The 25736-nt window shown below is 45.7% G+C and overlaps 1 protein-coding gene across 1 annotated transcript in view; it reads right to left on the reverse strand.

Annotated features, from left to right (window-relative positions):
* LOC140727366 (acid-sensing ion channel 4-A-like) overlaps positions 1–25400 on the reverse strand; it is a 347956-nt gene extending 322556 nt beyond the window's left edge. Inside the window, exon 1 of the mRNA XM_073044642.1 lies at positions 24249–25400. Coding sequence (XP_072900743.1) covers positions 24249–24824 — 576 coding nt within the window. The 5' untranslated portion in view covers positions 24825–25400. The remainder of the gene's footprint in view (positions 1–24248) is intronic.
* Between the last annotated feature and the right edge of the window lie 336 nt (positions 25401–25736).

The following is a 25736-nucleotide window of genomic DNA, read 5'->3' on the forward strand; positions in this document are numbered from 1 at the left end:
ACAGGCTGAATGGATTGGGAATGTACAGGAACAGGCTGAATGGATTGGGATGGTACAGTAACAGGCTAAATAGACCAGTACAGTACAGGAACAGGCTGAAGTGATGTGACAATACATCTACTGGCTGAATCGATCAGGACAGTAGAAGAACAGGCTGAAAGGATTGCAACAGTACAGGAGCAGGCTGAACAGATCGGAACGGTTGAGAACAGGCTGAATTGATGGGAACAGTACAGGAACAGGCTGAATGCAGCAGAAAAGTACCTGAAGTGGCTGAAAAGATTGAAACGGTACAGGAACAGGTGGAATGGATTGCAACGGTACAGGAACAGGCTGAATGGATGAGCGCAGTTGAGGAACAGGTTGAATGAATCAGAAAAGTACAGGAACAGACTGAATGGATTCGGATGGTACAGGAACAGGCTGAATGGATCAGGACAGTTGAGGAACAAGCGAAATGGATCAGGACTGTACAGAAACAGGCTGAATAGATTGGGATGGTACCAGAACAGGCTGAATGGATTGCGACGGTACATGAACAGGCTAAATGTAATGTAAACAGTACAGGAACAGGTTGAAAGGATCAGGACTGTACAGGAACAGACCGAATGGATCAGGATGGTACAGGAACAGGCAGAACGATTTGACACTGTCCAGAATCTGGCTGAATGTATTGGAACTGTACAGGAATGGGCTGAATGGATTGAGGCAGAATGGGAACAGCTTGAATGGAATGGAACGCTACATGAACAGGCGGAATGGATCAGAACAGTAGAGGAACAGGCTGAAAGGATCGTGATAGTACAGGAACAGGCTGAATGGATCGGGACAGTACAGGAACAGGCAGAATGATTTGGAACTGTACAGAAACAGGCTGAATGGATTGGGAATGTACAGGAACAGGCTGAATGGATTGTGATGGTACAGGAACAGGCTAAATGTAATGTAAACAGTCGAGGAACAGGCTAAATAGATCCTGAAAGTACAGAAACAGGCTGAATGGATCAGATTGGTAGAGGAATAGGCTGAATTGATCGGAGCAGTATAGGAACAAGCTGAATGGATCAGAAAAGTACCTGAAGGGGCTGAAAGGATTGGGAAGCTACAGGAATAGGTGGACTTGTTTGCAACAGTACAGGAACAGGCTGAATGGATCAGGACAGTCTAGGAAGAAGCGAAATGGATCAGGACTGTACAGAAACAGGCTGAGTGGATTGGGATGGTACAGGAACAGGCTGAATGAATCGGGACTGTACAGGAACAGGCTGAATGGATTAGGACTGTACAGGAACTGGCTGAATGCATCTGAACAGTACAGGAACAGGCTGAATGGGTCAGGACTGTTCAGGAACAGGCTGCATGGATCAGGACTGTTCAGGAACATGCTGCATGGATCAGTATGGCAGAGAAACAGGTTGAAAGGTATGGCATGGTACAGGAACAGGCAAAACAGATGAGGACAGTACAGGTACAGACTGAATAAATCGGGGTCATACAGGAATAGGCTGAATGGATTGGAATAGTTGAGGAACAGTCTGAAAGGATTGGAATGGTACAGGAACAGTCTGAATGGATTGGGACTGTACATGAACAAGCTGAATTGATCAGAACCGTATAGGGACAGGCGGAATTGAACAACATGGTACAGGAACAAGCTGAATAGATTGGAACAGTAAAGGAACAGTCTGAATGGATCGGAACAGTCCAGGAACAGGATGAATGGATTAGGACGGTACAGGAACAGGCAAAATGGATCAGGACATTGCAGGTACAGGCTGAATCATACAGCCTCATACAGGAATCATATAACATCATACAGGAATAGGCTGAATGGATTGGAATGGTTGAGGAACAGGCTGAATGAATCAGGACTGTACAGGAATAGGCTGAATGGATCATTAAAGAACAGGAACAGACTAAATGAAATGTAGTCTGTACAGGAACAGGATGAAAGGATCAGGACTGTACAGGAGCAGGCTGAATGGATCAGGATGGTACAGGAACAGGCTGAATAAATCAGGACTGTACAGGAACAGGCTGAATAAATCAGGACAGTACAAGTCCAGACTGAATGCATTGGGATGGTACTGGAACAAGCTGAATCAAACAAGATGGTACAAGAACAGGCAGACGAATTTGGCACTGTACAGAATCAGGCTGAATAGATTAGGACTGTACAGGAACAGGCTGAACGGATTAGAATGGTACAGGAACTGGCCGAATAGGCTGGTACGGTACAGGAACAGGCTGAATTGATCTGACAATACATAAACAGGCTGAATGGATCAGGACAATAGAAGAACAGGCTTAAAGGACCGCAACAGTACAGCAGCAGGCTGAACAGATTGGAACAGTTGAGGAACAGGCTGAATTGATTGGAACTGTACAGGAACAGGCTGAATGGATCGGGACAGAACAGGACCAGGCTGAATGAATCAGGATGGTACCAGAACAGGCTGGTTGAATCGTGACGGTAGAGGAACAGGCTTAATGTATCAGGACACTCGGGGAACAGGTTGAATGGATTGTTAAAGAACAGGAACAGGCTAAATGAATCGCAAATGGTACAGAAACAGGATGAAAGGATCAGGACTGTACGGGAACAGGCTGAATGGATCGGGATGGTATAGGAAAGTCTGAATGGATTGGGACTGTACATGAACAGGCTGAATTGATGTGAACCATACACAGACAGGCAGAATTGAACAACGTGATACAGGAACAAGCTGAATAGATTGGAACAGTAAAGGAACAGGCTGAATGGATCACGACAGTACAGAAAAGGTGAATTGATCAGAGCGGTCAAGGAATAGGCTGACAGAATCGGAACGGTACAGGAACAGCTTGAAATGAATTGAACGGTTCACAAATAGGCTGAATCGATTGCAACAGTACAGGAACAGGCTGAATGGATCAGAACCATACAACAATAGGCTGAATGCATCGGAAAAGTAGAGGAGCAGGCTGAACAAATCCGTATGGTAGTGGAACAGGCTGAATACATCGGAACAGTTGGGGAACAGATTGAATTGATTGGGAAAGTAGAGGAACAGGCTGAATGGATCGGCATGGTACAGCAACAAGTTGAGTGGAATGGAACAGTACGGGAACAGGCTGAATGGATTGGTATCATACAGGGACAGGCTGAATTGATGTGACAATACATCAACAGGTTGAATGGTTCAGGGCAGTACAGGAACAGGCTGAATGGATCGGCATGGTACAGCAACAGGTTGAGTGGAATGGAACTGTACGGGAACAGGCTGAATGGATTGGTATCATACAGGGACAGGCTGAATTGATGTGACAATACATCAACAGGTTGAATGGTTCAGGGCAGTACAGGAACAGGCTGAATGGATCAGGATGGTACAGGAACTGGCTGAATGCTTTGGGACTGTATAGGAGCAGGCAAAATGGATCAGGACGGTACAGGTAAAGGCTGAACAAATCGACATCGTACAGGAATAGGCTGAATGGATTGGAATGGTTGAGGAACAGGCTGAATTGATCAGGAAAGTACAGGAACAGGCTGAATGGTTTGGGACTGTACAGCAACAGGCCAAATGGATCAGAACTGTACAGGGACAGGCAGAATAGATCAGGAAAGTACAGGAAAAGGCTGAATAGATCATATAGGCACAGGAACAGGCTGAATGGATTGAGATGGTACTGGAACGGGCTGATTGGATCATGACGGTACAGGAACAGGCTGAACAGATGAGGACTGTACAGGAACAGGCTGAAAGGATCAGGACAGTAAAGGAACAGGCTGAATGGTTTGGGAAAGTACAGGAACACGCTGAATAGATCTGTAAGGTAGAGGAATAGGTTGAATAGATTAGCACTGTACAAGAACAAGCTGATGGGATCAGAACCATACAGCAACAGGCTGAATGCATCGGAACAGTTGAAGAACGGATTGAATTGATTGGGAAAGTAGAGGAACAGGCTGAACAGATCGGCATGGTACCCAACAGGTTGAGTGGAATGGAACAGTACAGGAACAGGCTGAATGGATCGTGATGGTACAGGAACAGACAGAATAATACGGGACTGTACAGAAACAGGCTGAATGAATCGAGATTGTACAGAAATAGGATGAATAGATCGGATTGTTTGAGGAATAGGCTGAATGGATCAGGACAGTACAGGACCAAGCTGAATGCATTGTGACGGTAGAGGAACATGCTGAATGGATCATTAAAGAACAGGAACAGGCTAACTGAATCGTAAACAGTACAGGAACAGGCTGAATGGACCAGGACAGTACAGGACCAAGCTGAATGCATCGTGACGGTAGAGGAACATGCTGAATGGATCATTAAAGAACAGGAACAGGCTAACTGAATCGTAAACAGTACAGGAACAGGCTGAATGGATTGGAATCATACAGGGACAGGCTGAATTGATGTGACAATACATCAACAGGCTAAATGGATCAGGGCAGTACAGGAACAGGCTAAATGAATTGTTATGGTACAGGAACAGGCTGAATGGATCACAACAGTACAGGAACAGGCTAAATGGATCGGAACAGTTGAGGAACAGGCTGAATGCTTCAGAAAAAAAACTGAAGGGGCTGAAAAGATTGGGACGGTACAGGGACAGGTGGAATGAATCAGGACAGTCGAGGAACAGGCTGAATGGATCGGGAAAATACTGGAACAGACTGAATGGATTCGGATTGGTAGAGGAATAGGCTCAATGGATCGGGATTGTACAAGAACAAGCTGAATGGATCAGGATGCTACAGGAATGGGTTGAATTGATGTGACATTACATCTACAGGCTGATTGGATCAGGGCAGTACAGGAACAGGCTGAATGAATTGTTATGGTACAGGAACAGGCTGAATGGATCTGGATGGTACAGCAACAGGCTGAATGGATTGGAACAGTACAGGAACAGGCTGAATGGATCGGCATGGTACAGCAACAGGTTGAATGGATTGTGACGCTACAGGGACAGGCTGAATTGATGTGACAATACATCAACAGGCTGAATACATCAGGAAGGTACAGGAAAAGGCTGAATGGATCGGAACGGCACAGGAACAGGCTGAATGGATCAGGATGGTACCAGAACAGGCTGAACGGATCGGGACAGTACAGGAACAGGCTGAATAGATCAGGACTGTACAGGAACAGGCTGAATGGATCAGGACAGTACAGGAACAGGCTGAACGGATCAGGACGGTACAGGAACAGGCTGAATAGATCAGGACTGTACAGGAACAGGCTGAATGGATCAGGACAGTACAGAAACAGGGTGAATCGATCAGAGCGGTTGAGGAATAGGCTGAAAGGATCGGAACAGTACAGGAACAGCTTGAAATTAATCGAACAGTACACAAACAGGCTGAATAGATTGCAACGGTACAGGAACATGATGAATGGATCAGAACCATACAGCAATAAGCTGAATGCTTCGGAAAAGTAGAGGAACAGAATGGATTGTGACGGTACTGGAACAGGCAGAGTGATACATGACTGTACAGAAACAGGCTGATTTGATTGGAACGGTAAGGAACAGGCTGAAAGGATCGGGACTGTACAGGAACAGGTTGAATGGAATGGTACGGTACCGGTACAGGCTGAACAAATTGGGATCGTACAGGAAAAGGGTGGATGGATTGGAATGGTTGAAGAACAGGCTGAATTGATTGGAATGGTACAGGAAGAGGCTGAATGTATCCGAAAAGTACCTGAATAGGCTGAAAAGATTGGGACAATGCACAAGTAGGCTGAATGGATTGCAAAGGTACAGGAACAGGCTGAATGGATCAGGACTGTACAGGAACAGGCTGCATGGAACAGGACTGTACAGGAATGGGCTGAATGGATCGTGACTGTACAGGAACGGGCTGAATGGATCAGGACTGTACAGGAACAGGCTGAATAGATCGGAAAGGTACAGGAACAGGCTGAATGAATTGCAACAGTAAAGGAACAGGCTGAATGGATCCTAACAGTCCAGCAACAGGATGAATGGATCAGGATGGTAAAGGAACAGGCTGAATGCATCAGAACAATACAGGAACAGGCTGAATGGATCAGGACTGTTCAGGAACAGGCAGAAAGGATTGGGACAGTACAGGAACAGGCTGAATGCATCAGAACGGTACAGGAACAGGCTGAATGGATCAGGACTGTACAGAGGAAGGCTGAAGGGATTAGGACATTACAGGAACAGCTTGAAATTAATCGAACGGTACACAAACAGGCTGAATTGATTGCAACGGTACAGGAACATGATGAATGGATGAAGACTCTACAGGAACAGGCTGAATAGATCAGAACCATACAGCAACAGGCTGAATACTTCAGAAAAGTAGAGGAACAGAATGGATTGTGACGGTACCAGAACAGGCAGAATCGAATAAGATGGTACAGGAACAGGCAGAATGATACTGGACTGTACAGAAACAGGCTGATTCGATTGGAACGGTACAGGAACAGGCTGAAAGAATCATGACGGTACAGGAACAGGCTGAATGGATTGGGATGGTACAGGAACAGGCTGAATGGTTCAGGACAGTAGAGGAACAGGCTGCATGGATCAGAATGGTACAGAAACTGACTAAATGGATCGGGACAGTGCAGAGGAAGGCTGAACGGATTAGGACATTACTGGAACAGGCTGAAAGGATCTTGATGGCACAGTAACAGAGTGAATCGATTGGAGCAGTAGAGGAATAGGCTGAAAGGATCAGAACGGTACAGGAACAGCTTGAAATTAATCGAACGGTACACAAACAGGCTGAATCGATTGCAACGGTACAGGAACAGGATGAACGGATGAAGACTCTACAGGAACAGGCTGAATGGATCAGAACCATACAGCAACAGGCTGAATACTTCAGAAAAGTAGAGGAACAGAATGGATTGTGACGGTACCGGAACAGGCAGAATCAAATAAGATGGTACAGGAACAGGCGGAATGATACTGGACTGTACAGAAACAGGCTGATTCGATTGGAACGGTACAGGAACAGGCTGAAAGGATCAGGACTGTACAGGAACAGGGTGAATGGAATGGAATGGTACAGGAACAGGCTGAATGGATGCAACAATACATCAGCAGGCTGAATGGCTCAGGGCAGTACAGGAACAGACTAAATGAATCATGATGGTACAGGAACAGGCCGAATGGAATGGAACGGTACAGGAACAGGCTGAATGGTTCAGGACTGTACAGGAACAGGCTGAATGGATCAGGACAGTACAGCAACAGGCTGAATGCATTGTGACGCTAGAGGAAAAGACTGAATGGATCAGGATGGTACCAGCACAGGCTGAATGGATTGTGACGGTACAGGAACAGGCAAAATGGATGAGGACGCTACCGGTACAGGCTGAACAAATTGGGATCGTACAGGAAAAGGCTGAATGGATCGGAATGGTTGAAGAACAGGCTGAATTGATTGGAATGGTACAAGAACAGGCTGAATGGGTCAGGACAGTCTAGGAACAGGCTGCATGGATCAGGACTGTTCAGTAACAGGATGCATGGATCAGGACTGTATAGGAACAGGCTGAATGGATTGGCATGGTACAACAACAGGTTGAGTGGAATGGAACAGTACAGGAACAGGCTGAATGGATCGTGATGGTATAGGAAAGTCTGAATGGATTGGGACTGTACATGAACAGGCTGAATTGATGTGAACCATACACAGACAGGCAGAATTGAACAACGTGATACAGGAACAAGCTGAATAGATTGGAACAGTAAAGGAACAGGCTGAATGGATCACGACAGTACAGAAAAGGTGAATTGATCAGAGCGGTCAAGGAATAGGCTGACAGAATCGGAACGGTACAGGAACAGCTTGAAATGAATTGAACGGTTCACAAATAGGCTGAATCGATTGCAACAGTACAGGAACAGGCTGAATGGATCAGAACCATACAACAATAGGCTGAATGCATCGGAAAAGTAGAGGAGCAGGCTGAACAAATCCGTATGGTAGTGGAACAGGCTGAATACATCGGAACAGTTGGGGAACAGATTGAATTGATTGGGAAAGTAGAGGAACAGGCTGAATGGATCGGCATGGTACAGCAACAAGTTGAGTGGAATGGAACAGTACGGGAACAGGCTGAAAGGATCGGGACTGTAAAGGAACAGGTTGAATGGAATGGAACGGTAGAGGAACAGGCTGAATGCATCGAGATGGTACAGAAATAGGGTGAATAGATACAGGAACAGGCTTAATAAATTGCATTGGCAGAGCAACAGGTGGAATGGATCGGGACAGTACAGGAACAGGCAGAATGATTTGGAACTGTACAGAAACAGGCTGAATGGATTGGGAGTGTACAGGAACAGGCTGAATGGATTGGGATGGTACAGTAACAGGCTAAATAGACCAGTACAGTACAGGAACAGGCTGAAGTGATGTGACAATACATCTACTGGCTGAATCGATCAGGACAGTAGAAGAACAGGCTGAAAGGATTGCAACAGTACAGGAGCAGGCTGAACAGATCGGAACGGTTGAGAACAGGCTGAATTGATGGGAACAGTACAGCAACAGGCTGAATGCAGCAGAAAAGTACCTGAAGTGGCTGAAAAGATTGAAACGGTACAGGAACAGGTGGAATGGATTGCAACGGTACAGGAACAGGCTGAATGGATCAGCACAGTTGAGGAACAAGTGAAATGGATCAGGACTGTACAGAAACAGGCTGAATAGATTGGGATGGTACCAGAACAGGCTGAATGGATTGCGACGATACATGAACAGTCTAAATGTAATGTAAACAGTACAGGAACAGGTTGAAAGGATCAGGACTGTACAGGAACAGACCGAATGGATCAGGATGGTACAGGAACAGGCAGAACGATTTGACACTGTCCAGAATCTGGCTGAATGTATTGGAACTGTACAGGGATGGGCTGAATGGATCGAGGCAGAACGGGAACAGCTTGAATGGAATGGAACGCTACATGAACAGGCGGAATGGATCAGAACAGTAGAGGAACAGGCTGAAAGGATCGTGATAGTACAGGAACAGGCTGAATGGATCGGGACAGTACAGGAACAGGCAGAATGATTTGGAACTGTACAGAAACAGGCTGAATGGATTGGGAATGTACAGGAACAGGCTGAATGGATTGCGACGGTACAGGAACAGGCTAAATGTAATGTAAACAGTCGAGGAACAGGCTAAATAGATCCTGAAAGTACAGAAACAGGCTGAATGGATCAGATTGGTAGAGGAATAGGCTGAATTGATCGGAGCAGTATAGGAACAAGCTGAATGGATCAGAAAAGTACCTGAAGGGGCTGAAAGGATTGGGAAGCTACAGGAATAGGTGGACTTGTTTGCAACAGTACAGGAATAGGCTGAATGGATCAGGACAGTCTAGGAAGAAGCGAAATGGATCAGGACTGTACAGAAACAGGCTGAGTGGATTGGGATGGTACAGGAACAGGCTGAATGAATCGGGACTGTACAGGAACAGGCTGAATGGATTAGGACTGTACAGGAACTGGCTGAATGCATCTGAACAGTACAGGAACAGGCTGAATGGGTCAGGACTGTTCAGGAACAGGCTGAAAGGATCAGGACGGTACAGGAACAGGCTGAATGGGTCAGGACTGTTCAGGAACAGGCTGAAAGGATCAGGACTGTACAGGAACAGGCTGAATGGGTCAGGACTGTTCAGGAACAGGCTGAAAGGATCAGGACGGTACAGGAACAGGCTGAATGGATTGGGACTATACAGGCACAGGCTGAATGGATCAGGACAGTACAGGAACAGGCTGAATGGATCGGGACTGTTCAGGAACAGGCTGAATGGATCGGGACAGTACAGGAACAGGCTGAATGGTTCAGGGCAGTAATGGAACAGGCTGAATGGATCAGGACGGTACAGGAACAGGCTGAATGGATTGGGACAGTTGTTATGAACTCCAGTTTCAACACCTGGGATGGTACGTGATGTACTGGGAACCTGTGACTTTGTTTCTGTGAGTGTCACGTGATGACCTACCCCAACAGTATAAAAGGAGCAGCACAGATTGCTCTGGAGAGTCGAGTATGGTTTCGATCATGGAAAGACACCAGTGAGTGGGGTCGCTGGTTTAAACTCTCCACGTAGCCCAAAGGGGTGAGTTGGGATCGATCCAGAGTATTGATCAATGACTCTCACGGTTGCTGCAGCTGGAGGCAATTGTAGAGAAGAGGGGAGAGAAAAGGTTTGAAACAGAAGTAGCTCATAAGAGTGAGTTTGATTCCATTCGAATACGAAAGGTTGTTGTCACAGAGTTAATCCACAGGAGTGGGTTCTCTGGTGAGGGGAAACCCTTGTGAATATCACGTGTGTGTTAACCCTTGTCTGGGTGTGGTAGTTCACTGAAGAAGGCACCCTGTGACGAATCACTGTTGGACTTACTTCCAGTGACACACCTTCAAGGTCGGCAGAGGAGTGGCAAGTGAAACGAATGAGTCAATTTATCAGCCAATATAAGCAAGGCTTCCTCTAGGGGAGCGGCCTGGTGTGAAAAGTGCCAGTCTTTGGCTCAAGAGTCTTCGGCGAGGAGGCTGAGGGAGGAGACTACGCCACAGTTGGAGAAATGACAGGTAAACTGACTCCGTGTGATGCTTGCCTGATATGGGAGGTCAGGGACACTGATGGTGCTGCTACAACTATGGAAAGTGTGTCCGGGTTCAGCTCCTGAAGGACCATGTTGGGGCACTGGAGAGGCAACTGATGACCTCAGGTTCATCCGGGAAAACGAGAGATTTCCAGACAGGACCTACAGCGAGATCGTTACACCGAAGATACCGGCAGAGAGAAGGGGGCGATGATGAGGAAGAGGTGGATGCTTGGAGTACAGGAGAACCCGGGGGATGTACCTCTTGAAAACAGGTTCACCTTCTTGGAAGCTGTCAGGACAGAAGATACTACCAGTCTGAGAGGCGGACAGGTCTGTGAGCCAAAAATTGGTGCAGAAGCAAAGCCGAGGAGTCAGACATCAGGAAGAGCCGTGGTAGTAGGGGACACCATAGTGAGAGGTACAGAAAGGGGGTTCTGTGGCAACAGGCGGGATTTAAGGATGGTGTGTTGCCTCCCTGCTGCCAGGATCCAGGACGTCACGGACCGATTGCAGGGAATCCTCAAGGGTGAAGGTGAACAACCGGAAGTGGTAGTGCATGTCGGCACAAATGACATCGGGAAGAAGAGGAAAGAAATTCTCCAGCGTGACTTCAGAGAACTTGGAAGAAGGCTGAAAAACAGGACCTCCAGGGTCCTGGCGGTCCCAAACCAGTTATCTCCGGTTTGCTTCCAGTTCCTCGTGCTGGTGAGGGCAGGAACAGGGAGATATGGAATCTGAACGTATGGCTGAGGAGCTGGTGAGGCAAGCAGGGTTTTAGATTCTTAGACCACTGGGATCTGTTTTGGGGTAAGGATGAATTGTACAAAAGGGACGGGTTGCACCTTAACAGGGGGTGACCAGCATTCTGGCAGGCAGGTTTGCCACTGCTACACGGGTGTGTTTAAACTAAGTAGTGGGGGGGGAAGGGGGAGGGGACGAACTGAAAATATAAGGATGGAGTTAAAGGGAAAGAGAAAATAAGAAAAGTTAAGGAAGACAACAGAATTAACAGGGCAGAAAGCTCAGGAAGGGATCGGAGAGTATGGCCAGGTGCAATAGGAATCGGTATGAGAGGTGAGGGGAGTAATGGATTAAAAGTATTATATATGAATACACGAAGTATAAGAAATAAAGTGGATGAGCTTGAGGCTCAGTTGGAAATTGGCAAGTATGATGTTGTAGGAATAACAGAGACATGGCTGCAAGAGGACCAGGGCTGGAAATGAATATTCAAGGGTATACATCCTATCGAAAGGACAGACAGGTGAGGTGGGCAGAGGGGGTGGGGTGACTCTGTTGGTGAGGAATGAAATTCAGTCCCTTGTGAGAGGTGACATAGAATCAGGAGATGTCGAGTCAGTATGGATAGAACTGAGAAATTGTAAGGGCAAAAAGACCCTACTGGGAGTTATCTACAGGCCCCCAAATAGTAGCCTGGATATTGGGTGCAAGTTAAATCAAGAGTTAAAATTGGCATGTCACAAAGGTAAAGCTACGGTTGTTATGGAGGATTTCCAACATGCAGGTAGACTGGGAAAATCAGGTTGGTACTGGACCCCAAGAAAGGGAGTTTGTGGAGTGCCTCCGAGATGGATTCTTAGAGCAGCTCATACTGGAGCCTACCAGGGAGAAGGCAATTCTGGATCTAGTGTTGTGTAATGAACCAGATTTGATAAGGGAATTCAAGGTAAAGGAGCCATTAGGAGGTAATGACCATAATATGATAAGTCTTAATCTACAATTTGAGAGGGAGAAGGGAAAATCGGAAGTGTCAGTATTACAGTTGAACAAAGGGAACTATGGAGCTATGAGGGAGGAGCTGGCAAAGTTGACTGGAAAGATACCCTAGCAGGGATGACAGTGGAACAACAATGGCAGGTATTTCTGGGAATAATACAGAAGGTGCAGGATCAGTTCATTCCAAAGAGGAAGAAAGATTCTAAGGGGAGTAAGGGGTGACCGTGGCTGATAAGGGAAGTCAAGGACAGTATAAAAATAAAAGAGAAGTATAACATAGCAAAGATGAGCGGGAAGCTAGAGGATTGGGAAACATTTAAAGAGCAACAGAAGATATCTAAAAAGGCAATACGGGGAGAAAAGATGAGGTACGAAGGTAAGCTAGCCAAGAATATAAAGGATGATAGTAAACGCTTCTTTAGGTATGTGAGGAGGAAAAAATTAGTTAAGACCAAAGTTGAGCCCTTGAAGACAGAAACGGGTGAATTTATTATGGGGAACAAGGAAATGGCAGATGAGTTGAACAGGCACTTTGGATCTGTCTTCACAAGGGAAGACACAAACAATCTCCCAGATGTAATAGGGGCCAAAGGCCCTAGGAGGAACTGAAGGAAATTCACATTAGGTGGAAAATGGTGTTGGGTAGACTGATAGGACTGAAGGCTGATAAATCCCCAGGGCCTGATGGTCTGCATCCCAGGGTACTTAAGGAGGTGGCGCTGGAAATCGTGGATGCATTTGTAATCATTTTCCAATGTTCTATAGATTCAGGATCAGTTCCTGTGGATTAGAGGGTAGCTTATGTTATCCCACTTTTTTAAGAAAGGAGAGAGAGAAAAAACAGGGAATTATAGACCAGTTAGCCTGACATCAGTGGTGGGGAAGATGCTGGAGTCAATTATAAAAGATGAAATAGCGGCACATTTCAGGATCAATCCAAGTCAGCATGGATTTATGAAGGGGAAATCATATATGACTAATCTTCTGGAATTTTTTGAGGATATAACTATGAAAATGGACAAGGGAGAGCCAGTGGATGTGGTGTACCTGGACTTCCAGAAAGCCTTTGATAAGGTCCCACATAGGAGATTAGTGGGTAAAATTAGAGCACAAGGAAACAAAGAGTAGGGATTAACAGGTCCTTTTCAGAATGGCAGGCAGTGACTAGTGGGGTACTGCAAGGTTCGGTGCTGGGACCGCAGCTATTTACAATATACATTAATGATTTAGATGAAGGGATTAAAAGTAACATTAGCAAATTTGCAGATGACACAAAGTTGGGTGGCAGTGTGAGGAGATTGTTATGAGAATGTGGGATGACTTGGACAGGTTGGGTGAATGGGCAGATGCATGGCCGATGCAGTTTAATGTGGATAAATGTGAGTTATCCACTTTGGTGGCAAGAACAGGAAGGCAGATTACTATCTGAATGGTGTCAAGTTAGGAAAAGGGGAAGTACAACGAGATCTAGGTGTCCTTGTTCATCAGTCACTGAAAGTAAGCACGCAGGTACAGCAGGCAGTGAAGAAAGCTAATGGCATGTTGGCCTTCATAACAAGGGGAGTTGAGGATAGGAGCAAAGAGGTCCTTCTGCAGTTGTACAGGGCCCTGGTGAGACCACACCTGGAGTATTGTGTGCAGTTTTGGTCTCCAAATTTGAGGAAGGACATTCTTGCTATTGAGGGAGTGCAGCGTAGGTTCACGAGGTTAATTCCTGGGATGGTGGGACTGTCATATGTTGAAAGGTTGGAGTGACTGGGCTTGTATACACTGGAATTTAGAAGGATGAGAGGGGATCTGATAGAAACATATAAGATTATTAAGGGATTGGACATGCTAGAAGCAGGAAACATGTTCCCGATGTTGGGGGAATCCAGAAGCAGAGGCCACAGTTTAAGAATAAGGGGTAAGCCATTTAGAATGGAGTTGAGGAAAAACTTTTTCACCCAGAGAGTTGTGGATCTGTGGAATGCTCTGCCTCAGAAGGCAGTGGAGGCCAATTCTCTGGATGCTTTCAAGAAAGAGTTAAATAGAGCTCTTAAAGATAGCGGGGTCAAGGGATATGGGGAGAACGCAGGAACGGGGTACTAATTGTGGATGATCAGTCATGATCACATTGAATGGCGGTGCTGGCTCGAAGAGCTGAATGGCCTACTCCTGCAGTTATTGTCTATTGTCTATTGTATGTCGTAGAACCGGATAATCTAAACATGGATTTTTGGTACCCACTTTGGTAAACCCCTGCAAGGTCTTGGGTGTGTGTGTGGTGACCAGTCCTGGAAAAGGGACGTTTCCTATCAGTTACGTGGTGAAATTCTCACTTTTTGTGGACTCTTCGAAACAGACCGCATCAGGAAGTCACTTCCACTGTAAAGTTACGGTGGCCGCTTAGTGAGATCACTATTCAAAAGGTACTGTGTGTCTCTGCTGAATCGCCTTTGGAAAGGTACAGTGGCCGTTACTGGCGTATCTCTGCGAGAATTGCTTCTTCGCTGTATTTTGAATCTCCTTCTTCAAAATCATTTCTTCACTACACTTTGAATCTAAAAGTCTCTCCTATCAATTCCCCCGTAAATTCCTGAAACTTTCTGAACTGGCATTCTGAGACTGTGCTCCAGAAAGATTCTGTTAAGAATTGTTTCTAAGTTTAACCATTTGGGAGTTATAGACGCAGAGCACTGTTAACTTCGTTTTAAGTTAGTCGCTTGTTTAATTTTCTATGTTTCTGCTTGAGTGTTAATAAATTCTGTTGTTTTCCAATAATATCCTGACTCCATTCCACATCTATTATTGCTGGTTCCACGTAACACAGTACAGCAACAGGCTGAATGGATCAGGACGGTACAGGAACAGGCAGAATGGATCGGGACGGTACAGCAACAGGCTGAATGGATCGGGACGGTACAGGAACAGGCAGAATGGATCGGGACGGTACAGCAACAGGCAGAATGGATCGGGACGGTACAGCAACAGGCTGAATGGATCGGGACGGTACAGGAACAGGCAGAATGGATCGGGACGGTACAGGAAGAGGCTGAATGGATCAGGAGAGTACAGCAACAGGCCAAATGGATCAGAACTGTACAAGAACAAGCTGAATGGAATGGGACAATACAGGTACAGGCTGAATACATCCAAACAGTACAGGAGTAGGAGGAATCGATCAAGACAGTACAGGAACAGGCAGAATAATTTGGGACTTTACAGAAACAGGCTGAATAGATCGGGACTGTACAGGAACAGGCTGAGTGTGTCAGGACTGTACAGGAACAGACTGAATGGATCTGAAGGGTACAGGCACAAGCTGAATGGATTGGGACGGTACAGGAAGGTCACTGATACTGACATTCACACTCACTGACCTAGAGACACACTGACAACGCACATTACCCACAAACTCACACAGACCTTCACACACACTGACCCACACACACACACACACACTGAGCAGCACACACTTACCCACACATTCACACTGACCCACACACACTTGCCCATACAAACACACAGACCAATACAAAAATACTGACCCATAACACACTGACACAAACACAAATGCACACACACAAACACACACACACACACACACACACACACACACACACACACACACACACACACACACACACACACACACACACACTGATGCATACACAAACACTTTCCCACACAAACACACACACAGATCCACAGCCACACACTGACAGAGATACACACTTGCCCACACAAACACACTGACCCATACACAAATACTTTCCCACACAAACACACACACAGATCCACAGACACACACTGACAGAGATACACACTTGCCCACACAAACACAGACCCATACACAAACACTTTCCCACACAAACATAGACCCATACACCAATACTGACCGGCACACACTTACCCACACCCACACACTGATGTATACACAAATACTTCCCCACACATACACAGACCCACACACACACAGACCCACTCACATAGACACACATACACACTGATCCACACACACACAGACCCACTCACATAGACACACACACACAAACACACACACACACACACACACACACACACACACACACACACACACACACACACACACACACACACACACACACACACTAACCCAAACATACACTGACCAACACACACACACTGACCAACACATACACTGCCCCACACACACACTGACCCAAACACACCCTAATCCACACACACACTGACCCAAACACACCCTAATCCACACACACACTGACACACAGAGTGACCCATACACTCTGAGATGCTCTTACACACTGACACACTCACATACCCACATACACACACTTACCCTGACACATGAAGACACGCACAAACTGACACCAACACACTAAGACATATCACTAACACATAGACACACATGCATACACACACAAATACACACTGATTGAACACATACATTGAACTATACACATGCAATAACCAACACATATACACTCTAACATACATCGAAACATTCACACACTGACCAACACAAGCCCGTGACACACACTCACACTGTCAATTATGCAGTTAATCACAGACTGAATATATCAGTGATACAGTCACACGCACAGACTGAGAATATCAATAACACATTAACACAATAGGTGTATATATTGGTGATACATCGCACAAAGGCAGAATATATCCCTGATATATTTGCACACAGACTGAGCATATCTGTGCTACAATCACACACAAAATAAATATATCAATGATATATTCATACAAGACTGAATATATCAGTGATAGAGTCACACACAGGCAGAATGTATCAGTGATGCTATCTCACATGGACAGAATATATCAGCAATACCGTTGCACATAATCCAAACACCTTGGTGATGTTGTCACACACAGACTGAGTATATCGGTGATACAGTCACACACGGGAAGAATTTATTGAAGATACAGTCACACACAGACTAAATATATCGGAGATACAGTCACACACAGGAAGAATATGTCAGTGATACAGTCATTCACAGGCTGAATATATCAGTGATACAGTCACACACAAGCTGAATATGACAGTGATTCAATTGCACATGGACTGAATATATCAGTGATAGCATTGGACACAGGATGAATATATCGGTGACACAGTTGCACACTGACTGAATATGACAGTGATACAGACAAGCACAGGCTGGATATATCAATAATACAGTGATACACAGGATGAGTGATCAGTAATCCAGTCAAACACAGGCAGAATATATCAGTGATGAAGGCACACACAGAAGGAACACATCAGTGATACAGTCATACGCAGAGTGAATATATCAGTCATACTGTGACACACAGGCTGAATGTATCAGTCATACTTTCACACAAAGTCTAATTGTATCAGTAATACCTTTACCCACAAAAGTGAAACGATGATTACACAGATAAACACAGGCTGAATTTATCAGTGATACAATCACATAACACTGAATTAATCAGTGACATAGTCACACACAGTATTAGTGATACAGTCACACACAGACTGAACACATCAGTGATATTGTCACACACAGGAGGAATATAGCTGTGATACAGTCACATGAAAGCTGGATATATCAGTGATACCATTGCATGCAGTCCAAACACATTGGTGATATTGTCACACACAAGCTGAATATAGCAGTGATAGAGTCACAATTAAGGAAATATATCTGTGATACAGTCACAAATAGACTGAATATATCAGTGAAACAGTCACACACAAGCTGAATATAACTGTGTTACAGCCACACACAGAATATTTTAATGATACAGACAAACGGAGACTGAATATATCAGTGATATAGTCACCCATTGACTGAATGTATTGGTGATACAGTCAGACACCGGCTGTATATATCAGTGATACAGTCACATGTTGGCTGAATATAATGGTTACACAGATAAACCCAGGCTGAATTTATCGATTATACAATCATATATGCACTGAATATATCAGTGACATAGTCACACACAGTATTAGTGATACAGTCACACACAGACTTGATACATCAGTCATGCACTCACACACAAACTGAGCACATTGGTGATACAGCTACACACAGACAGAATATATCAGTCGTATGGTCACACACAGACTGAATATATCAGTGGTACAGTTGCACACATACTGAATATATCGGTGACATAGTCACACTCAGGCTCAATATATCATTGATACAGTCACACACAGACTGAACACATTGGTGATATCATCCCCACACAGTGATACAGTTGAAAACAGATGGAATATATCAGTGGTATACTCAGACACAAACTAAATATCTCAGTGATACAGTCACACATACAGATTTAATATATCAATGATGCAGTAGCACAGAGACTGAAAATATTGGCTATACAATCACATATCAGTGATACAGTTACACATAGTCTGCAAATATCGATGATACAGCCACACACAGGCTGAACATATCAGTGGTACAGTCGCACACAGGCTGAATATATTTGTGATATTGTCACACTCAGACTGAATATATCAATGATACAGTCACACACAGACAGAATACATCTGTGATACAATTGCACTCAGGCTGAGTATATCAGTGATACAGTCATTCACAGGGTGAATATATCATGATACAGTCACACACAGGCTGAATGTGTCAGTGATACAGTCAAACACAGGCTGAATATATCACCCATATAGTCACACACTGATTGAATATATGAATGATACTGTCCCACATAGCCTATCTCAGTGGTACTGTCACACACAGGCTGAATATATCAGTGAAACAGTCACACAGAGGCTGAATATATTAGTGATACAGTCACACACAGACTGAATATGTCAATGATACAGTTACATACATACAGAATATCATTGATACAGTCATACTCAGGAAGAATATATCTGTGATCATGTCACACGCAGATAGAATATAATCTGCGATACAGTCTCACACAGGCTGAATATATCAGTAATACAGGCACATGTGGACTGAATATATTTGTATACAGTCACACACATACTAAATATATAATTGATACAATCATACTCAAGAAGCATATATCTGTGATACCATCACAACATACTGAATATATTGAAGACACAGTTGTAAACAGATTGTCTATATGAGAGATACAGTTGCACATAGACAGAATATATTTGTAATACAGTCACATGCCAAAAGAATATATCAGTGATACAGTCGCACTCAGACTGAACACATCAATGATATCATCACACACACAGGCTGAATAAATCAATGATACAGTGTCACACAGACTGAAAATATTGACCATGCAGTCACACACAGGTAGAGTATATCTGTGATACAGTTGAACACGGATTGCATATATTAGTGATACAGACAAGCAAAAGCTGAATATATTAATGATACTGTCACACACAATCTGAATATATCAGTAAAACAGTCACAGGCACAGGCTGAATATATCAGTGACATAGCCACATACAGACGGAGTATATCAGTGATACAGTCACACACAGACTGAATTTATCAGTGCTACCATCACAAACATGCTGAACGCCTCAGTGATATTGTCATGCATAAGCTGAATATATCAGTGATACAGTCACACTCATGCTGAAAATATCAGTGACACAGTCACACACAGACTGAATATATTGGTGATATAACCAGACACAATCTGAATTATTTCAGTATACAGTCTCACACACACACTGAATATACCAGTGATATAGACTGCAGAAAATATCTGAAAGGGTATATCCTGAGTCTCAGTTCAGTTTCAGGTCAGAACGCTCCACAATCGACATGATCTTCTCCCTTCGACAGATACAAGAGAAATGCAGAGAGCAAAGACAACCACTCTATGTTGCTTTCATTGACCTCATGAAGGCCTTCGACCTTGTGAGCAGAGACGGCCTGCTCAAAATCCTCACCAGGAGTGGTTGTCCCCCAGGGCTCCTCAGGATTGTTCAGTCATTCCACACAGACATGAAGGGTGCTGTACAGTTTGACAGCTCTTCTTCAGAGGCCTTCAACATCGGCAACAGTGTGAAGCAAGCTGTGTGCTTACCCCACCCTGTTCGGCATCTTCTTCGCAGCCATGCTAAAGCACGCCTTTGGAACATCAACTGATGGTGTCTCCCTCCACACCAGATCGGACGGGAGGCTGTTCAGTCTGTCCCGGCTGAGGGTGAAAACCAAGGTTCGTGAAGTACTCATCGGGGACATGTTGTTTGCAGACAATGTGGCGTTGGCAACACACTCTGAAGAGCAACTGCAACACCTCATGGACAGCTTCTCACGAGCCTGTCAGGACTTCAGCTTGACCATCAGCCTGAAGAAGACCAACGTGTTAGGCCAAGGCGTTGAGCACTCCCCTGCCATTACCATCAACAGCTACGAGCTGGAGGTAGTTCACGAGTTTACGTACCTTGGCTCCACCATCAGGGACAGTCTCTACCTAGACCCCAAGATGAACTGAGGGATCGGACAAGCAGCCTCAAAGTTCGCCAGGCTGACAAAGAGAGTCAGGGAGAACAGAAAGCTGACGACACACACCAAGACTGCAGTCTACAGGGCCTGCATCCTCAGCACACTGCTTTACGGCAGCAAGACCTGGAGCCTCTACTCCAGACAAGAGCGGTGTCTCAACGTCTTCCACCTTCACAGCCTGAGATGCATCCTGGACATCAAGTGGACCGACCGAGTCACCAACAATGAGGTCCTGTGCCACACCCAGATACCCAGCCTCTTCACCCTGCTCCAACAGCGCCGTCTCCGCTGGCTGGGCCACGCACACCGCATGTCAGACGGGAGGATCCCGAAAGACCTGCTGTACGGGGAACTGGCCTCTGGCAGGAGAGCACAAGGGCGGCCCCATCTTCGTTTCAAAGATGTCTGCAAGAGAGACATGAAGACACCGAACATGAACGTAGAGAGGTGGGAGGACACTGCAAGTGATTGCTCGTGATGGAGGCTGGAACTACGCAGAGGGCTAAAGAGAGGAGAAGAGAAGCTGAGGCTTGCTGCTGAAGAAAAGCGCACTCACCGAGAAAACATCACCAAGACAACACTGGAGGACAGCGCTTCAAACGCAGTCGCTGCAGCCGAGACTGTCACTCCCGTGTGGGCCTCTACAGCCACATCAGATGCTGCTCCACCAACACAGACTGAAGCAAGACTTTCCAGGCGCAGATCCATGGTCTCACACAGACTGAATATAACTGTGATACAGTCACACCAAGGCAGGATATATCAGTGGAACGGTCACAGACAGGCTGAATATATCAGTATACAGTCACGCACACACTGAAAATATCAGTGACATCGTTACACACAGACATATGCTGAATATATCAGTGGTATAGTCACACACAAAATGTATATATTGGTGATATAGTCATGCAGGCTGTAATTATCAGTAATACAGGCACACACGAACTGAATATGTCAGTGATGCATACTGAATATCTCATTGATACAGTCACACACGGGCTGAAAATATCAGTGGTACTGTCGCCCACAGAAGGAATACATCGGTGACATTGCCACACACAGGCTAAATATATCAGTGACATTGTTACACACAGGCTGAATATATTGAAGACATAATTGTAAACAGATTGCATACATCAGAGATACAGTCGCCCACTGACTGAATATATCAATGATACAGTCACACACAAACTGAAAATATCAGTGTTAATCTCGCACAGACTGAATATATCTCTCAGACAGTCATACAGATGCTTCCATATGTTGGTGATACAGCCATACACAGACAAACGTGCTGAACACTTCAGTGATATTGTCATGCACAAGCTGAATATATCAGTGATACAGTCACCCACAGAGGCTGAATACATTGGTGATATTGACCAACACAGTCATACAGTTGAAAACAGACTGAATGCATCAGGAATATACTCAGACACACACACACACACACACACACACACACACACACACACACACACACACACACACACTCAATATATCAGTGATAAAGTCAGGCACAAACTGAATATGTCAGTGATACAGACACACACAGGCTGAACACCTCTATTTAGTCGCCCACACATTGAATACATCGATGGCATAGTCACAAGCAGTCTGAATATATTTGTGATACAGTCACACACACAGGCTGAATATATCAGTTACATAGCCACACACAGGCTGATTATATCCGTGATACAGTCGCCCACTGACTGAATATATCAATGATACAGTCACACACACAGGCTGAATATATCAGTATACAGTCACACAGACACTGAATATATTGGTGACATAGTCACATTGATGATATCATTGCACACAGACTGTATACTTCAGTGATAAAGTCACCCAGAGACTGACCCAGACATCATTCTGATACATTTATACGGACTGAACATGTCACACTGTGTAGCATACTGACAAACCATCACACAGTCATACAGTATATTCTGTATCAATACCGTTACACACAGAGGGAATATATCAGGCAGACACTGATATCGCTACTGAGACAAAATATCAAATGGATACGGTCTGTCCAAGAGTGAATATAACAGTCTGTACAGTTGGAGTGAATATGGAAGCTGAGTGCAGACTGTAAATATCGTATTGATACAGTCACACAAGAACTGGATATAATGGATGGACTGTTGCTCAGAAACAAAATATCTCAGAGGGAGATGGAATGCATTACATTAATATAATCACAGAGACACTAAATGCTTCAGACTGAGACCCAATATATCAGACTGATTCACTCCATAGACCATAGAATACAGGCAGTAGTTCCTGCAATTCACTCTCTTTCTCTCTCTCCCTCTCTACTTCTGTCTGTCTATGTCTCTCTCTCTGTCTCTGTCTCTCTCTCTCTCCCTCTCTCTCTCTCTCCCTTTCTCTCTCTCTCTCTCTCTCTCTCTGTCTCTCTCTGTCTCTCTCTCTCTCTCTCTCTCTCTCTCTCTCTCTGTCTCTCTCTCTCTCTCTCTCTCTCTCTCTCTGTCTCTGTCTCTCTCTCTCGCTCACTCTCTCTCCTCACACCAGGGAGAGGGCTCCAGCTGTAAACACTATGATGGACAGCAGTCGCATGCTGAGTGCCGGTTGCTGTGTGGAAAGGAGGAGGCCACTCTCTGCCTCATGGTCCTGCCTACCCAGCAGAGTCTCCCTCAGTCCATGCCTGGCCAGAATGCCAGGCCATTCTGCTCACCCCACTGCTATCTCTGAAGCCCGGGGACAGAGAGGAGTTACCTCAGAACGAGCTGGGCCACCCGGTGCGATTGCGACGCTTGTCAGGGGTTTAACGGCCCGTGTCCGGGGATCGCACCGAGGGTACAGCTCCCACTCCCAGGAGCGATATCGCGGGGCAATCTGCTCCAACCACATCCGACCCTCAACAGCCACGGTTAGAGACGTAGTCATGAAACGCTACCGCACAGAAACAGACCCTTCAGCCCATCTAGGCTGTGCCGATCTATTCTGCCTAGCAGCATAAAAACAAGTATTCTTGGCAAAGTCAAATATAAAATGTTAAGAACCATAAGACCATAAGACATTGTGGCAGAATGAGGCCCTTTGGCCCATCGAGCCCACTCTAACATTCCATCATGGCTGATTTATTATCCCTCTCACCCCCATTCTGCTGCCTTCTCCCTGTAATGTTTGACACCCTGACTGATCAGGAAGCTGTCAATACCTGCTTTAAATATATTATTTGTTAAATATGAGTTTACTTCATGGACTTTCAATAGAATTTGCCAAGATCTGAACAACTCCCTCAAGGAATCAATTTTAAGACGCTGTTTTAAACGAAGGACGGAATTAGGGAGATTGGGAAATCTCTTCCCTGTTGTCAGTGCAGGTGACAGTGAAGGGGCTTTCACCGGGTAACCTGCTCCCCAGGTCGTGATGGCGAGGCAGAAGGGTTAATTTAAAGCTGGACTTACCACAGAGAAGTTGTGTGAGGAACAGGGGGATCCACTGAAGTTACAGTTCTTCAACATCTCCTCGATCTGGTGGCCGGTGCGGTTGAAGATGTCCATCATGTTGGGCTCAGGGTATCCCTGCACCACTGCCCGGTGGGCATCCTTGCTCTTGGGGGGCAGCCCCGTCATGTTGGCCAGGTGGTAGATGTCAGCGTCAGTCAGGGCATTGTGGCGAAAGCGATTCATGTTACAGATGGTGATGGCGGGGAAGGTGATCTCCTGGTTCAACTCCTCGTCCAGTGCCGTGACGTGGTGGTAATGGAGGTAGGAGACGGTGCAATTCACCACTTGGTAGAGGAAGAAGAGAAGGGAGGACAGGAAGGCGAGAGCCCAGAGACTCTGCTTCACTCCGCAACCTCCTGCCACAAAGACGTGGTTTATGCCGTGTAGTGAGCAGGTATCGGCAAAGGTGATCAGGTCCGTGGCCGTCGAGTGGCAGGAATCACCGATCAGACTCTTCTTGTCACATTCCACCGCCCCTTTCTGCTTCTCCGCATCCTCCGAAAACGCAATTTTGCAAACAATTTCAATCGGCATCTGGGAGAGAGGTGGGAGTCCCGACTACCAGGTGGCAAAAGCTTCCAGCAACGGACTGGCTCACCGACAGAACTTGCTGGGAGGGGGGGAGAGGGAGAGAGAGAGAGACAGAGAGAGAGGGAGAGAGAGAGATGGAGAGAGAGACAGAGAGAGAGAGAGAGAGATAGAGAGAGAGAGAGACAGAGAGAGATGGAGAGAGAGAGGGAGACAGAGACACAGAGAGGAGACAGAAAGAGAGAGAAAGAGACAGAAACAGAGAGAGAGAGAGAGAGAGAAAGAGAGACAGAGAGAAAGACTGAGAGAAGGAGACAGAGAGATAGAGATTGTGAGTGAGAGAGAAAGAGAGAGACAGAGAGAGAGGGGGAAGAAAAATATAAAGAAAGATGGAGAGGGGAGAGAGAAAGAGAGAGACAGAAACAGAGAGATAGAGAGACAGAAAGGGACACAGGACAGACAGAGAGAGCGAGGCTGTGGGGGTAGAGGGAGAGCTACAAATCTGCTCACAAACCACAGTTTCGACTTGCTGCCTCACCTCCCCACGCGCTGAGTGCGCCGTGTCCTGCTTATCAGCAGTAATACAGCTGTCAGGGAGCGCACTCGGTACACCAGCGTATAAAATGCAGCGTTTACACAGTGCTAATAGAACTCAGGGCTGGTTAATAATTCATGAGGGAGCCCATCGTGATTACTCCAATCCCCAGCCCTGAATGCAACAACTTCAAACCCACTTGTTGGAGGGAGCACCCCCCACTCCCTCAGACACCCCAAAACTGCCAGCCACCACAACTATGCTCCCATAGCCCATTCCCATTACTCAGGGATGGACAGGGGCAGGGGTAAAGGGAGAGAGTCAGGGGGTGAGAGTAGCGATTGAGGGAGGGGGACAAAAGGTGAAGGTGGGAGTAGAGGGAT

The sequence above is a fragment of the Hemitrygon akajei genome, chromosome 5, assembly GCF_048418815.1.
Source record: "Hemitrygon akajei chromosome 5, sHemAka1.3, whole genome shotgun sequence".
Taxonomy (NCBI): Eukaryota; Metazoa; Chordata; class Chondrichthyes; order Myliobatiformes; family Dasyatidae; genus Hemitrygon; species Hemitrygon akajei.